This window comes from Sceloporus occidentalis, unplaced genomic scaffold, assembly GCF_023333645.1.
Source record: "Sceloporus occidentalis isolate IW3139 unplaced genomic scaffold, rSceOcc1.0.p SCAF_7, whole genome shotgun sequence".
Taxonomy (NCBI): domain Eukaryota; kingdom Metazoa; phylum Chordata; class Lepidosauria; order Squamata; family Phrynosomatidae; genus Sceloporus; species Sceloporus occidentalis.
In genome coordinates, this window is record NW_028316987.1 from 42456059 (window position 1) to 42473675 (window position 17617).

Here is a 17617-nt window from a genome sequence, read left to right on the forward strand (position 1 = left end):
CAAGAAGAGAGGAGATCAGAGGAGAAGGAAGACATGGAAAGTTGGGGGGGGGGGGGGGAGAAAGAGAGAGAGAGAGAGAGAGAGAGAAGAAAAACCGTGCCGCGGTGGCTGACGGGAACTGTAGTTCCATCCTCTCGTTTTTCCTCGCGCGTCTACGGCGGCGTGGACTCCGTTTCCCAGCGCCGCGCGGGAGGCCCTGCTGCAGTCACGTGACCTGCTCTCGGCGAAGGAAAGGCTCGCTAGGAGCGGGCGGCCATTTTGTGAGCGTCCGTCTCCGCTGCTGTTTTCCGTTAGAGCCGCCGGCGCCTCCTCCTCCTCCTCCTCCTCCTCCTCCGAGGCCCCGCCGCTTCTTTGCCTCCCTCCCTTTCATTCTTAGGCTGACTGAGGAACCTGAGACAGCCCCGGGCGAAGCAGCCGCGGCCTTTTCCCCCCGAGCAGCGCCCAGCCACAGAATCGCATGTCCACTATCCAGAACCTCCAATCCTTCGGTAAGACAGCAGGGCTTCCTTTAGGATGCTTGACCCAAAGGGAGTCATTGGGGGGATTTGCCCCATAGGGAGTCATTGGAGGATACCTGCCCCATAGGGAGTCATTGGAGGATACCTGCCCCATAGGGAGTCATTGGGAGGATTTGCCCCATAGGGAGTCATTGGAGGATACCTGCCCCATAGGGAGTCATTGGAGGATACCTGCCCCATAGGGAGTCATTGGAGGATACCTGACCCATAGGGAGTCATTGGGAGGATTTGCCCCATAGGGAGTCATTGGAGGATACCTGCCCCATAGGGAGTCATTGGAGGATACCTGCCCCATAGGGAGTCATTGGAAGATACCTGACCCATAGGGAGTCATTGGGAGGATTTGCCCCATAGGGAGTCATTGGAGGATACCTGCCCCATAGGGAGTCATTGGAGGATACCTGCCCCATAGGGAGTCATTGGAAGATACCTGACCCATAGGGAGTCATTGGGAGGATTTGCCCCATAGGGAGTCATTGGAGGATACCTGCCCCATAGGGAGTCATTGGAGGATACCTGCCCCATAGGGAGTCATTGGAAGATACCTGACCCATAGGGAGTCATTGGGAGGATTTGCCCCATAGGGAGTCATTGGAGGATACCTGCCCCATAGGGAGTCATTGGAGGATACCTGCCCCATAGGGAGTCATTGGAAGATACCTGACCCATAGGGAGTCATTGGGAGGATTTGCCCCATAGGGAGTCATTGGAGGATACCTGCCCCATAGGGAGTCATTGGAGGATACCTGCCCCATAGGGAGTCATTGGAGGATACCTGCCCCATAGGGAGTCATTGGAAGATACCTGACCCATAGGGAGTCATTGGGAGGATTTGCCCCATAGGGAGTCATTGGAGGATACCTGCCCCATAGGGAGTCATTGGAGGATACCTGCCCCATAGGGAGTCATTGGAGGATACCTGCCCCATAGGGAGTCATTGGAAGATACCTGACCCATAGGGAGTCATTGGGAGGATTTGCCCCATAGGGAGTCATTGGAGGATACCTGCCCCATAGGGAGTCATTGGGAGGATTTGCCCCATAGGGAGTCATTGGAGGATACCTGACCCAAAGGGAGTCATTGGAGGATACCTGACCCAAAGGGAGTCATTGGAGGATACCTGACCCAAAGGGAGTCATTGGGGGGATTTGCCCCATAGGGAGTCATTGGAGGATACCTGCCCCATAGGGAGTCATTGGGAGGATTTGCCCCATAGGGAGTCATTGGAGGATACCTGCCCCATAGGGAGTCATTGGAGGATACCTGCCCCATAGGGAGTCATTGGAAGATACCTGACCCATAGGGAGTCATTGGGAGGATTTGCCCCATAGGGAGTCATTGGAGGATACCTGCCCCATAGGGAGTCATTGGAGGATACCTGCCCCATAGGGAGTCATTGGAGGATACCTGCCCCATAGGGAGTCATTGGAAGATACCTGACCCATAGGGAGTCATTGGGAGGATTTGCCCCATAGGGAGTCATTGGAGGATACCTGCCCCATAGGGAGTCATTGGAGGATACCTGCCCCATAGGGAGTCATTGGAGGATACCTGCCCCATAGGGAGTCATTGGAAGATACCTGACCCATAGGGAGTCATTGGGAGGATTTGCCCCATAGGGAGTCATTGGAGGATACCTGCCCCATAGGGAGTCATTGGGAGGATTTGCCCCATAGGGAGTCATTGGAGGATACCTGACCCAAAGGGAGTCATTGGAGGATACCTGACCCAAAGGGAGTCATTGGAGGATACCTGACCCAAAGGGAGTCATTGGGGGGATTTGCCCCATAGGGAGTCATTGGAGGATACCTGCCCCATAGGGAGTCATTGGGAGGATTTGCCCCATAGGGAGTCATTGGAGGATACCTGACCCATAGGGAGTCATTGGAGGATACCTGCCCCATAGGGAGTCATTGGAAGATACCTGACCCATAGGGAGTCATTGGAGGATACCTGCCCCATAGGGAGTCATTGGGAGGATTTGCCCCATAGGGAGTCATTGGAGGATACCTGACCCAAAGGGAGTCATTGGAGGATACCTGACCCAAAGGGAGTCATTGGAGGATACCTGACCCAAAGGGAGTCATTGGGGGGATTTGCCCCATAGGGAGTCATTGGAGGATACCTGCCCCATAGGGAGTCATTGGGAGGATTTGCCCCATAGGGAGTCATTGGAGGATACCTGACCCATAGGGAGTCATTGGAGGATACCTGCCCCATAGGGAGTCATTGGAAGATACCTGACCCATAGGGAGTCATTGGAGGATACCTGACCCATAGGGAGTCATTGGGAGGATTTGCCCCATAGGGAGTCATTGGGAGGATTTGCCCCATAGGGAGTCATTGGAAGATACCTGACCCATAGGGAGTCATTGGGGGATACTTGCCCCATAAGGAATCATTGGGGGATACTTGCCCATAGAGAATCATTGGAGGATAATTGACCACAGGGAACAATTTTGGGAAAACTTGCCCATAGAGAAACCATACCTGCCCATAGGGAATCATTGGAGAATACTTGCCATGGGCAAATACTGCCCTTTGTTTTAGTGCCTCCTGTAAGAATATTCTGCTTTCAGAAGGTGGCTGAAACTGCCTTGGCAGGGCCCTTTGTAAGGCCCTTTGTGGCTGCCTTGGTTTTGGGGGCACCCACACAGCCTTCTCCTCTCCCCCACCCTCCCTTTTTTGTCTCCAAGTGCCAGTCTCTTGTGAAGGGACTGGGGCTGGCAAGTATTGGCCCAACTGCCCGTTAGGTCTGTAGCCTTGGCCAGGAGGTGGCTGGCAGTTGGTTTGAGACTGCTTTAACTGCCCCTGTGTCAAGGCTAGGGAATTCATGAGATATGGAGCCTTCCCTGTCAGAGAGCTCTGGTGCCACAATAAACTACAAATCCCAGGATTCAGTAGCACTGAGCCAGGACAGTTAAGCAGGTGTCAAACTGGGCTGTTTCTGCAGTGTGTTTTGGACCTTAGCCCTTTGTGCTCTCGCCTCTTATTCCACCCTCATCCATTTCCCCTGCAGAAAGCCAAGACCCATTGTTTATGTTGTTGGGACATTTCTGCTTGCGTTATGTTCATTTTTCCTGACGCTGGACCTTGTAAACAGATCACAAAGCAATGTTGAAAAGGGAGGCAGTGGTCCAAACACGCTGCAGAAGTAATCCAGCTTGAGATTGCTTTAACTGTCCTGGCTCAATGCTGGGGAAACCTGGGAATTGTAGTTTATTCTGGCACAAAGCGCTCTCTGATAGAGAAGGCTCAATGTGTCACAGACACTACAGTTCCCAGAATTCCCTAGCATTGAGCGTAAGGTAGAAGCGTAAGACTGTTTTTAAAATTAGGTACAGTATCTTATGGGCCATCTGATCAGAGCAGCTGACATGAATGGTGCTCATAATTAAGCGCTCTTGTTTTGATCTCAAATACCTTGCTTATCCTCTGTGCACAATATGTAGTCAGTATGTACTCAGGCTGTCATTACACCGCCCTACTTGTTCTTGTTCCTATAAATACATTCTGTGTAGTAGGTTCATGGGCAAGAAGAGTACAAATGCAGCCTCCTCACTAGTCCCTTCCCACCCATTGTACATCATCCAGAATCTTCCACACCAGATCTGGTTCTTTTGCGTGGGGTGTGCATAGATTCTTATAGCAATAATAACAATTACTGTCCTAACATAGTTTAGCTCACTATAAATCCAATGTCATTTCTGCTAATCTATGATTTAACCACACTGACAACATTTTTGGAGAGACTTGGATTGTCAAGACAATCCACATCACCAGCCTAGCAAATGTTTCTTGACTTCTCAATACAAACATGGCTGAAGAATTCCTCCCCTCACAAAGCTAGTAGGTGTGTGTGTGTGTGTGTGTGTGTGTGGAAAGAGACTCAATCTTGTAGTCCCCTCTCCTCCCCCCCCCCCCAATTGTCATGAGACAGCACCCTCCTACAACTGCTCTTTCTCACTCAGGTGGTGCCTGTTTAGACTTTATATAAAGGATGTAATGGCAGGATATTTCTCAGGACCCCAAATTAAAATTAATTCTATCAGTAGAAAATCAGTATGTTTAGACGAAGAATAGACTAGAGCTTTTCTTTACATGTCCAGTTTGGAGAACAGGGGGTCTTGGAGATACCACAATCACAGAGTCGCCATGAGTCAGGGCTAACTCAGGGGCAGTTAAGAACAACAAACCATTTTAAAGCTTGTAGTGCCCTTCATTTGACCTATATAAGCCCTTGTTCAAAACAGTAAGCAAGAGGATGAACAAGTTTAATCATTTATTATTTGAAAACTGTCTAGAGGGGCTTTTAAATAAGTGAAACACCCCCCACATGCCTGGAAATGTTGCAAAACAGTCCATAGCACCCCAAGACTTTTGGTAGGGCACAAGAGAGTGACAACAGAGGAGCAGCTCTTTCATGACTGCCCTTCCCATTCCCAGTCTTCTTATTTTGTTGTTTGCAGTCTCCTTTCTGATGAGTATTTGATTCAAGGTAGGAGAAAACTTTATTTAAATTTCCTCATTATCTAGTATGAGTTTAGGTAGATCCTCTGTGGTCATTATTTTTGTTTTCTTTATATCCAACAGTAAGCCTGTCTTTGCACTTCCTTTGACCTTTCTTAGTAATTGTTCCAAGTCCATAATGTTTTCCTCTAGTATTATGTTGTCATCAACATATCTTAGATTGTTGATGTTCCTTATTCCTATTTTTACTCTTTCTTCTAAGTCTAACCTGTTTTTCATATATTTTCTGTGTACAAGTTGAACAGGTAGGGAGACAAAATGCAGCCTTGTCTGGCCCCTTTGCCAATTGGGAATCATTCTGTTTCTCCATATTCTGTTGTAATAATTGCCTCTTATCCTAAGTACGGATTTCTCATCAGGACTATCAAATGTTGTGGCATTCCTATGTCTTTAAGAACGTTCCATAGCTTTTTCTGATCTATGTAGTCAAAGGCTTTGTTATAGTCTATAGAGGCTTTGCTCTAGTCTAATTTTTGATATAAGTAGCAGTATCTGCCAATTTGGGGAATCATGGCTATATTTGAGATGCTGTATTTGGCTAACTTGTGGATTTCCCCCCTGCAGACCCCTTTGCTGATGCAACTAAGGGTGACGACTTACTCCCGGCAGGGACTGAGGACTACATCCATATAAGGATCCAGCAACGAAACGGCAGAAAGACACTAACTACTGTTCAGGGGATTGCAGATGACTATGACAAAAAGAAACTTGTGAAAGCCTTCAAAAAGGTAGATGGTTGTTTGAAATTTGAAATATTTATGTCTGAAAACTATACTCTTAGGAAAGAGTGCCATTGCAATCATCAGAACATATGCAGAATTCTGAGAGATCAGCCTGAAGGTTTGTCTAGTCCGGTAATTTATTCCCACAATGATCAGTCAGGATGTGGAAAGCCTACAAAAGCATGTTCCCCAGCAATTGGTATTTGAGCAGTACATGTATACTTCAGTTACTGAAGTAGATGTGTTCCTGGGCATTACTATTTTGATACTAGAGGCACCGGTTCAATATTTTGTTTATTTATTTATTTCATTTTTATGCCGCTTTTGTCCCAGAAAAAGACCCAAGGAGGCTCACAAGGTAAAACCCTTTAAAGCTTCACCACAAAAATTTAAAAACAATTACAATAACCCTGTTAAAACAGTATAAAATTAAGATTAAAAACATACAAAAGTTAAAACATAGCTAAAACACACACAACCTATAAAAGTCACCCTGTTGTGATTTTAAATAGCCTACCTGTATAAAAATGTTTTTACTTCCACCAAACCTTTTATTAAAAACTGACCATATATCCATATGGAATGAAACAAGCAGGTCAAGTAAGCCTTGCTTAAGTAAACAAAAATGTTTTTAAACTTCTGGAGACCATATGAAGACTTCTTCCTAAATACATCCAGGGATTACTTCTTTCACAAGCCTCCACTTTTCTTATGATTTCTATTTGGGTGACCAAATATCTAGATCAGTGTTATTTTAATGTGTGTGGTGTGTGGTTGCTGGGTTTAATCTGCTTTTCCCATTTGTCTCTGGTTTGGTGTTCTCACAAGCTGAGCAAAGGAACCTAAGGTCAGTGTCTGTTTACCTTGCCTATTGTAGGCAGGCATACACCTCCACAGTAGCATCAGCTACAGTAGAATACCATTGTTTCCAAGCTCAAGCTTTATTGCATCACTTACTGCAGACATCGTGCTGAAACACAACCCTCCTTTATTGGCCTCCTAGTGCTGATACTGCTAAAATGAACTTCCAGCAAGACCTATGAGGAGGGAAAGAGAGGCTGTGTAGGCTTAGGAAGACTGTAAAAAGAAGTTTCTTTGTGAGAGACTTTGGCCCTGTATAGGCTGGCACTTTGGGTTAGGTGGGGGGGTGGAGTCGGGGTGTAGCATTTCCATGACGCATGCCCCGGCTCTGTCCCCAGGGCGCCATGACACGGCACACAGTATCATGACGCTCCTCCAGCGTTGCAACCCTATGACGCAATGGTGAAGGAGTGCTGTATAGCAGTGGCGCTGCAGCTGTCGCACCCTGGAAAGACTGGATCGGGGGTGCAGCATGCAGTTGCCGCAGCCCCAATCCAGCTGAAGATGGAGCGGCTGCAGGCAGCCCCTTCTTTACAGTCTCTGATTCTGGAAGTAATGTGCAACTTGTAGTGGAAGAATGAAAGGAGATCTTTAAACAGTGGCTGGATGACATCTGTCAGGAGTGGTTTGGCTGTGTTTTCCTGCATGGCAGGGGTTGGACTGGATGGCTGTTGTGTTTTCTTAGTAATAGCAAGTATATTTCTATACCGCTTGTCAGTGCACTTAAGCACTCTCTGAGTGGTTTACAATGTGTAAGCTAATTGCCCCCAACAAGCTGGGTACTCATTTTAGTGACCTCAAAAGGATACCAGGCTGATTCGATCTTGAGACCCTGGCTGGTATTGAACTCACAAGTTTGTGATTTGTGAGTGAGTGGCTGCAGTACAGGCATTTAGCCACTGTTCCACTAGGGCTCCTTATAACTATATGATAACTCCTTGAGCAATCAGAACTTGATTCACTGCTGTGCAATGTCTGAATTTTTTTTTCTGCAGAAGTTTGCCTGTAATGGTACTGTGATCGAGCATCCAGAATACGGGGAAGTGATCCAGTTGCAAGGTGACCAGAGGAAGAACATTTGCCAGTTCCTCCTGGAGGTAAGTTCCTCTCTCCCAAAATTTAACAATTAAATCATCTAACACGAGTGGTAAAATTCATTGTGGAATCCTATGTAAATTAAGCAAGAGTTTGGACATGGTGGCTATGCTTTTGACTGTTCATAGTGACATTGTTGAGTAAGTAAATCAGTACATTGTTATGAGCATTGTTGCTGCCTTGCCTGAATTGATAATACTGTATTTTCCGGCATATAAGACAACTTCTTATGTGCTGGTTTCTGACCCCAGAGACAGGCGAATGGTGTAGCCACCTCTCTGTATCTGGGGTCTTGCAGTTCCCTTCCCAGAAGGCATCGCAGCTGGGCTCTCTCTCGCCACCATTGCTGCTGCAAAAGGCAGCGGAGAAGCGGCTCCAGAGCCGGTCGGGCCAAGGGAAAGAGCGGCCCCTTATCCCTCGCCGCTGCCGCCCAGGATACTCTGCTCCTCCAGCGGCTTCCGCAGTGTGTCAAAAGTCCGCTGCTGGAGCCGCGGACGCTGCTGGAGGAGCGGAGTATCCCGGGCAGCTGCGGCGAGGGCGAGGAATAAGGGGTCAGCTCTTTCCCTGTTTCCCTCGGCCCGACCGGCTCTGGAGCCGCTTCTCCATCACTTTTTGCAGCAGCAATGGCAACAAGAGAGAGCCCGGCCACAGTACCCGTCTTCCAGGCCTCCACGTAGGCCCCCCTCCAAGTCGGCACAAGACCACCTTACTTTGGCCTGTAGGAGGCCAGAGACGCTGCCAGCCTGCGACTTGGGGGTCGTCTTATACCCCTAATCGCCTTATACGCCGGAAAATACGGTGGTTTCTTGTTTGAGTCATCAGGCGGATGTAACAAGCTGTACTTCAGCAACCTTGCCTGTTGACATTTATAAGAAATTGATGTACTGTATTTGAAAAGGTGGATTGTAACAGAATATATTATCAGAAAATAAGGCCGTACTTGAGGCTTCACTAATTTTCTTATTGTAACTAAAAAACCTCTGCTGCTGTAGATCATGATGCTGAATCCTCATCAAGTGCATGGCTGCAGTTTTGTCTTGGTGGAGATGGTAGTTCTAACCATGGAAAACTCACTGCCATCTACTTCTCTTCTGCAGGTTGGCATTGTTAAGGAGGAGCAGCTGAAAGTTCATGGCTTCTAAAATGCCAGTGCTTATATGAAGAACTCTGCAAGTTTTGTTCTTACCCAAGTTGGATATTCTGTGAAATATGATTCTTTGCAGTAAATGGACTTCCCATCCAAAATCTGATTTGCTTTTGCATGACTACAGAAAACATATGGCATGTAGGCTAGAAACACATAAGAAAACTGCAGTAAGATGGTAACCCAAGATCCTTGAGAATTTTAACACATTTCCAATGGAAATGTTCTCCAGCTGATAGTTCAGTGTATTACTTTTCACCTGATTTAAATGTTGTATTAAAACCATGTGTGTTGCAGCGTAAATAAAATGTCTCTTATCTTAACCTCTTGAGTGTTCAGGATCCATTAACCAAAGGCCTTCAAGAAAATGTAATCACATTAGTAGTTTTTTGGCTATTGGCAAACTAGATAAAACCTCAGAAGAAAATACTCAACATAAGCACAACTATATCGTTAGAAGATATCACAGGATTGCAATCTGATTGAATGTAATAAAAACTGACAATTCCTTGATTATGATCAGGACTATATAAAAAACTTGGGCATAATGAAGTGAAGTGAAGTTTAACATGTCTAGGAAATGACTTCTGTTGCTTAGTTTTGATCTGACGTGCTTTCTCATGCCAATTTTAAAATACACTGTATTATTAGAAGCTTCTCTATGACTTATGTTACTAATGATATAAGCATATTCATATCAATTTTAGTCTTTGATAAGCAGAAATATGTTTGAGTTGACTAGTTGGGGCAGCAGTTGCTGCTTAATGAAGGCATTTCTTTGTGACTTCATGAAGGGCAAAGTATGTCAGTGAAGAAGTGCCTGATGTTTTAATATAGGCTGTTGAGAGTTAACAAGGAGCATTGGAAGGTTTAAAATGCACAGCTGAAAGTTGAATTCCACATTCCTGTTCAATAAACTGCTGTGGAATTGATCTGCTGGTTCTTTTCTCTAACTTTTAACCAATTTTACTGTAAAATATATTTTAAAAATATATTTTCATAAGAATACATGGTGGTAACTTAAATCTGGATTGTTAATACACTCATCCCTCTGCATTTGCAACTTTGACTTTTGTGGATTTGATTATTCACAGATTTTATTAATATGTTCTCTAGGAATATCTAGGTCCTTCAGTTTAGCTCTGTGGTTAACTTAACCAAAAGTCGCACTGAAGAATCTAGAGATTCCTTGAGAGAACACTCCATTATGCATTTGTAGCTCCTCCAGCTCAATTTTATGGCTAGTGTTTGGCAGATGTTGACCACAGAGTTGCACTAGAGGATCTAGAGTTTCCTAGAGAGGTGTTCTCTCAGGTAAAAACATAGTGTTTTTGTTATTTGCAGTTTTTCCACATTTATGGGGGTCTTGTCCCCTAACCCCAGCGAATGTGGAGGAACAAGTACATGACCTCTCCCAGGTTATAAATCTGGGATAATTAGAGAGATGGATGGTCATTCAAGGGCATCACAACTGCATAAGTATACTGTGTGTGTCTGAAGACAGCAGCTATTGAAAATCCTTTCTAAATGCATTTTTAATATTGGAAGATGTCTGTCTTCACATGAACAGAGAAATATAACACTTTTGTAACCAGCTTGGTTGAGCTGGCATTGTAAAGTATATTGGGTATATGCCACATATGAAGTGTTTATACTGCAACTGGTGTAAAGTATTTCACTGACAATTTTTGGGATACATACCAGTGTCTGTTAAATCAGAGTAGGCTGTGAGACATGATTATCCTGAGAAATCAGTTTTGATGAGTTTATCTGTTAATACTTACCGTTTGTAACCAGATGGATATATTTTAGAGGGATATTATCTTGAGGGAACAAGATAAAAGAAGTTCTTGAATTGTTTGCAGTTTCATATATTCAGGCTATAGTGATACTTGAGTCATATTCTTGTTTAATCTGTGTAGTTTCCCTTTCATAGAATTCACACTAGAAAGCAAGAATGGTGAATGTGCTTTCAGCTGTGCACTATACAGTCTAAAGGATTGTGGTTACTGGATATATTTATGTATAAGTCTAGAAATTTTAGTCAAAACATAGATCCAAAGAAACTGGGTCAACTTATCCATGGGTCAGTGTAAATACTGTACTTTAACTCTTATCAAAAAAGGAACTATCCCCTGGTGAAAGGTGAGAACTTAATCCCTTCTTAAAAGTATACCTAAAAGAAGGATTGACCTCCTCTACTGTCTCATTCATCCAGTTCCTAGGGTGAGCAAAGACAGTTATTCCTGGTGGAATTTTTAAGTTCATAGGCATTGTTTTCCTTTGCTTCATCATTTCTGTCCATTGTTAAATCCCCCTGAGTTTTACCCTTGATTTATTCACAGGTCATATCAAAATTCATAATTTTGGCCCTAAAACGTGACCTTGACTTATACGTGAGGTTGACTTATGGATGAGTATATATGCTATATGGATATTGCAAGAACTTATATCCCTGAGTTGTCTGAGCTACTTTGCTCTGACCATATCAGTTCATATCCTAATCCTTAATGAGACTGCTAGGAGTTGTTTGACAGCACTGTCATTATTCTCCTCACTCTGGGAGATCCATATGTCTCATGATGGAAGAAGATGAGAGGGAGGAAAGTGGAGAAGAGTTGCAAGGACTATTTATCTGGAATGGTAAGCTTGACCAGAAAAAAGTGGTACCAATCAAAGGAGGCCAAGCATCTGACTTTGGTACTTCAGGTTTACCTATTTCTAAAGACTGTGTGCTTAAATCATGATTGACCCTTCCTTCCTTCCTTCCTTCCTTCCTTTCTTTTTTACCTGCATGCATGTATACACCATTGCTGCATTATTTGGATATGGGTGGTACAGTTCGCCTGCACTGTACGCAGGCACACCATATGTGGCTTTAAGCATACGCTGAAGCCGCATGGCAATCGCAGAAAGGGCATGCGCGCATGGCGAGCATGCACCCCCATTGTTTGCAATGGGTTGCAAGCATATGCGGGATTTCCCTTACGTGGGGGGGGGGCAGATCCCCGCGTAAGAAAAGGGCCCACTGTATTGCCTTTTTAGTTACAATCATGAAAATAAAGATTTGCTGATCCTGTTGTTCCTCCATGCAGTTCTTTGCATGAGGAGGAAGTGTCATAGGAGACATGACAAAGCTCAGGTAGAGTGGATTTTAAGACTAAATGTTTGATGGTGAAACTATTATTAACTACCTTAGCTTAGACAAGGAATGGGAAAATTGGCCCTACAGATGTTATTGGAGTGTCATTCTCATCGTTGATAGCCAACATAGTCCGTGGTAAGAAATGATGAGAATTGCAACCCAAGAGCTAGAGAATCACACATCCCATCTCTGAGCTGTATTCAATGTATTCATTTCTTGGAGCCCCTCAAAAAATTATGATGTGGTTTTTACCTGAACATGTGCACCAGTTGATCAAAATGAGTTATATGCATGGAAAAAGTGAAATTGGTTTGTTTCAATAATGGCTGCTTCCTCTCCAAATAGGCTGACTGAATAAACTGTATGCAAAAGCTGTATTCAGAAATGCTTGTCTTGTTTATACAAGATTTTACAAAAAATAATTCTAAAGATAGTGAGTACTCTTAACGGTTTCCTGCACTTTGAAATATTTAGGATTAATTTCAGCCTTATAAGTGCTGATTGTCACTCCTGTAGAAGTATTAACAGGATGGGTGACATAAGAAGTATGTTGTGGCTGTTTTCATTTGATAGCTCAAGAAACTACTTTAACTGTCCTATACTGAGTCAAAGCGGGGTGATGACTTGTTTCAAAATGAAAGTATGTATGGTAGGACTTCACCGATGATGATATTGGGTCTTACGGAGAGCACCAGAAAAAGCAACATGGATGTATTTCTCTGTCTAATTCCTAGCTTGGTCACATACCATGAATGTTTATGTCACCATATCAGTCCTTAACCTTAATTGAAAAGAGTCTGTATAACTAGTTTTATCTCAGAAAACCTGGAATTGTTCCTGGACCTTATTAAAAAAGGACAACTTAGAGATCGGGTATCGGTGCTGCTCATTAATAGTAACATTGATAGTAATAATAAAGATTGAGACCAGCTGGTAATTGCCTAGTATAATGGAAGCCAGTGGTGCCTTTTTAATCGATGGCTTACCACCTTTACCTTGGCAGAACATGTTCCTCTCCCAAGGAGGCATTTGCACATCTGATGTTTCCTGTTGACTCAAAAGGAATGGGTTTGTGGTAGGATACTGAAGCTCATGCAAGAGGTTGCCACTTCTCTTTCATTCCTTCCAGATATGCTCTTCCTAGCCCAATTGATTCCAGAATCAGAGATTAATAACTGGAGAAACTCCTGATTGCAGACTACTGGCAAACATGTTGATATTCGGTCAGACATCCTGCCTCTCACAGCAAAGAATGATCAACAAGAGGACTCTTCATAAAGCTACAAGTCACAAATGATACTGCTTTCCAGGAATTTCTGCAGTCTTATATAGAAAAGTGTGTAGGTACCTGTCCAAATATAAGCCTTTGTTTTTATCTAATGCCATCTTGTTTCTGCTTCTGCTGAAATACATAACATGTAAACTCAGTCCTGGTATGCAAGAATGCATAAGACCCCACAAAATGTTATTTTCAAAGATGAAATAACAAATGTCATTGGAAAATGATTGTTTCAAGACAAGAGGAAAGATTACATTTATTCCTTTGCATTGTATGTTTCTCAAGCTCCTTTGTTATGGTGTATCATTTTATTTATCTGAGAGATTAATAACTGAGTTGGACAGTAGATGTAAGTGACCTTGCTTACACAGGCAATAGGTAGGTCCACGTTCTAAAAGGATTAAAGGGCTACCTGCCCTTTCAGGGACAAACTAAATGGGAAACCATTTACTTGAACTTTTAAAACCACCTTCCCCAATCTTGTATCTCCTGAAATACTAGACTCCAACCTGCAGTGCCAGCAAACATGGGCCTAATGCATTGCAGCATTTATGAAGGGCACCAGGAGGAAAAAGGACATTTCAAAGCAATTAATACAAATCGGTAAGCGGGAAATATCAAAATGATATCTGCATCGCCTTACAACAGACGTGGACAACAACTGATCTACAAGCTGCATGTAACCCCAGTACAAACCCTTCCACTCCCCACACTGTATCCCTTGTCAGTGAAATACATGATCTTCCTTGACTGCTGCATATAGCATGTATCCTAAAATTGGGAAGCACATACCAATTATTGTGTCCACAGACTATGGGTTTTATTTTTCCAGCAAAAGGGGCTTGCAGTGTTAAGAGAAAGGATGGCCCTGTTGTGTGGCACTGTGTGTATGTATATGTGTGTACTGATTTTCTTGTACAAGTTGTGTGAATGTGAAAGATTTTTGTTATGTAAGATTGTTTTATAATACAAAACCCTCTCAGGACCCTTGCACAAAAGCAGGTTTGCCTGTCTTGAAACAATATTTTTACACACACACTCATAGTTGTCATGCCAAAAGCCCCATATGTTTTCTGCACAGAATAATTTCCTGAAACACAGGTGTGCAAAAATGGCAAAATCCTTGTTGTTTTTCCTGACTGGGTTTCCCAATTCTTAATGTAACCCATTTTTCAGCCAGGAAACAAAAGATTCTTTTCATCCCTAGTTCACAGCAGATGGCTGAACATATGGGAAAGCTTATGGATTTCTTGACATCATAACCATGTCAGGGTAGGTTTTCCTGGAATTTGTGAGTTGCCTTATCAGAAATACTTTATATGTTCAAATTAGTTATCTTTAAGTGTCGCTAGAGGGTGTTGCAGATCTCTGAAAAAAATTCAAGCAAGGTCCCCTTACTGAAAGCAATGCCTGAGTTTCATACAAACCTGAGGTATCTTCTCCCACCCTTTGCCAGCTTGGTGTCTTTCAAATTATTGGACTGTGACACCACCAACAACATGGCCAAAGGTGTCTGGCTGGTAAAGGATTAACTATTTTAATGCATATAAAACTATATGTATTTACATAGCTCATTTGATATCCTACTTTTCATCTAGCTTGAGATCCAAGATGACTTGTAACATAGATTAGAGTAAAACAGAATATTGCTAAAATCCAATAATTAAACATGTGACAATTTAAAAAATGCTAGTCAAAACCATTCAAAAGCATGTAATCAACAAGACACTGGCTTCAGTAGGAGAGAGGTAAACACACAGTGAATTGGCACACATTGGGACTTGTTTCTGAGTAAATCTGTACATTTCTTCTAGTCTTTCCTTGAAACAGTGGGACTTAGGAGGATTTAATGTCAGATGGATCTTTCCCATATTTTTTCCTTTCATTCTTTTTCTTTGGTAATTTGTTAAAAATAGTCTAAATATTAAATTTTCTATTACCACATTGTTTTTCTGAACAGTTGCAAAATGTCCAATGTATATTGTTCCCCTGCAGTTTCTCAAGGATAATGGAAACTATATTCTTGATCTGTGTCTAGGTCAGCCTTCCTCAAAGCTTTTTTGTGGGTTTTTCAGGCTGTGTGGCCATGTTCTAGAAGATTTTCTTCCTGACGTTTCGCCAGCATCTGTGGTTGGCATCTTCACTCTGAAGATGCCAGCCACAGATGCTGGCGAAACATCAGGAAGAAAATCTTCTAGAACATGGCCACACAGCCTGAAAAACCCACAAAAAAAACTATGGATGCCGGCCATGAAAGCCTTCAACTTCACTTCCTCAAAGCCTTTCTCAAAGATATGAATGCCCTTTATATGTGTACAAAGTTGTATATGTGCTTATACAACTCCCACCATCCCCACACAAGTAGGACAGTGGGAGCTGAATACCAACAGATCTGAAGGATACAAGCATAGGAGAAGTTGCAGTGGGGCACAAAGTCAGAACAAGGCCTAAAACAAATTACATTTTGTACATGTTTTCTTGTCTGTGGTAAGAGGTGGGGAAATGTTCGCCTTTGAAATATCTGTGCCATCAGTTCCCATGGACTTTTACATGCATCCTTACTGGCTAGGCCTCCTGGGATGTTGGAAAGTGTTGGAAATGTAAAGGTTCTCCACCATTGGTCTATAGCATGTCCCAAATGAGCCACTAAATTGTTTCAAGTAACATGAAGCTCATTAATACCAATTTTTTTTCATTCGCTGAGCATGGCTCCAACCTTCATCATTAATTTAGAAAATAAAGTATTTGTTTGTTATTCCTGTTTGGCTTTTTGAACATTTTTATTGAGCGTTCAATATCTCTATACCACTTGATGACTAATTAAAAATAATCTTGGCTTGATTCCTCCCTCTGCTGACTGATGTCAAAGCATTTGTGTGTATTCACTGATAGCTCCCCAAGAGTATCAGACACTGGCAAAGCATTAGCCATGATCTCCATTCTAAATTTAAAAAGGTATTGTATAAACCTTATGCATTCCTCCTTCCATCAAAAAGGAAACCATAGGTGGTTCCATAAAAACTGGCTAGCTAGTTTTGTATACATTTCATAAGAGACTATTCAGTTCTTGAAACAATCTATAGTTTGAAGGGTTTTTTCCCCCTTCCTTTTAATTCATCAGTTTTAGATACTGAATAGGAAAAAACCCTGGTTTTTAATGATCTGTCTGTGCTTTTCTAATACGCTGCATCTCCAAAGATTTTTTAAATTTCAGTATACATTGAAAATGTGATATAACATTCAGTTGGAATGCATAAGCATGCCCAAGTCATTCTACATTTGTATATTGTCACGATTACGTTAGGTACCACATTTATGCCACTCACTTGAAGTCTACTAGAATATTCCAGCTGCTGCCGTGTTTTATTGCTGAATGGAAGGAAGTTAATATGCTTCAGCCTCGCTGTTACCTATTAATTCTTTTACAAAAATAGGAAATGTGCCATTCTGTACTGGCCAGTTTGCTTGACATATTTTGGTTTGCTTCACACTGTAATTTTGTTTGCCTTGGCTATGTTGGTGAGGGAAATGATTTTGTTATAGAAAACATGGTACCTGAGGGGTAAAGAATCATTGGGATTTTAGATGTTTGTAGTCTAATTTTCATAATCTCCAGCCAGCATAGCCAGTGGTTAGAGATCTTGATAGCAATATCTGGAGGGTTTTATGCTGCCCAACCCAGCTAGATGTTTGCCTTTTTCAGAGTGAATATTTGTGGTGTATATTTAATACGCATCATTGTAAACATTTCTCACGTAATCTGTAAAAGGCCTTTATGTACAGGTTTTTCATAACACTGTTTTGGTTACCTATTGTTGTTTACTTTTAGCAATTTAATCTCTTTTGCAGTTTCCTGCATAACACCCTCCAGATATTGCTATCACGATGCCCCCCCCCCAAGTATTTAAGGGGAATGTCTAATAATGCTTTTTGATGTCTGGTTTCAATGTAATCTCTTGAGGGATCAGAAAACCACTCTTATGACAGGCTTCACTTAGAGAAAGGGATTAGGTTTATGCCATGATAGAAACGTGGTGCTTGGACTCTCATAAGAAATTATTCATTGTCTCTTACCTTAAACAACCCGAAGCTCTCAACTGCAAAGCTTAAAGGGGGGGGGGGATGTGTCAGAAACGAAGAAATGTGCTTAGTAGTTAAGCTTTTTCAACCATATGTTTTTTATTTCTTTATGAAAATATCTCACCATATATGATAAGATCTTGAAAAAGTGAACAGGTTAAACAATTTGAAATTTGCTAAAAGCATATGGAACAATTCCCAATGTCTGAAACAAGTTCTGTATGAATGGACTAATTGTTCTTT

General features: G+C 42.6%; 1 protein-coding gene across 3 annotated transcripts; it reads left to right on the forward strand.

The window, feature by feature from the left end:
• Nucleotides 1-234: 234 nt before the first annotated feature.
• Nucleotides 235-15423, forward strand: LOC149309619 (eukaryotic translation initiation factor 1b). 3 transcript variants are annotated; one of them, XR_016281918.1, is made up of 5 exons: nt 235-488; nt 5613-5776; nt 7627-7728; nt 13145-13359; nt 13796-15423. XR_016281918.1 is itself a non-coding variant. In XM_089532742.1 (4 exons), the coding sequence occupies exons 1-4, from the start codon at nt 458-460 to the stop codon at nt 13157-13159; spliced, it is 312 nt and encodes a 103-aa protein (XP_089388868.1). In that variant the 5' UTR covers nt 235-457; the 3' UTR covers nt 13160-15423. The 3 variants fall into 3 exon arrangements, 2 of the variants coding, with proteins under 2 accessions (XP_089388868.1, XP_089388867.1); XM_089532742.1 differs by having other exon boundaries at nt 13145-15423; XM_089532741.1 differs by lacking the exons at nt 13145-13359; nt 13796-15423 and adding an exon at nt 8824-12390 and having other exon boundaries at nt 240-488.
• The last annotated feature ends 2194 nt before the right edge of the window (nt 15424-17617 follow it).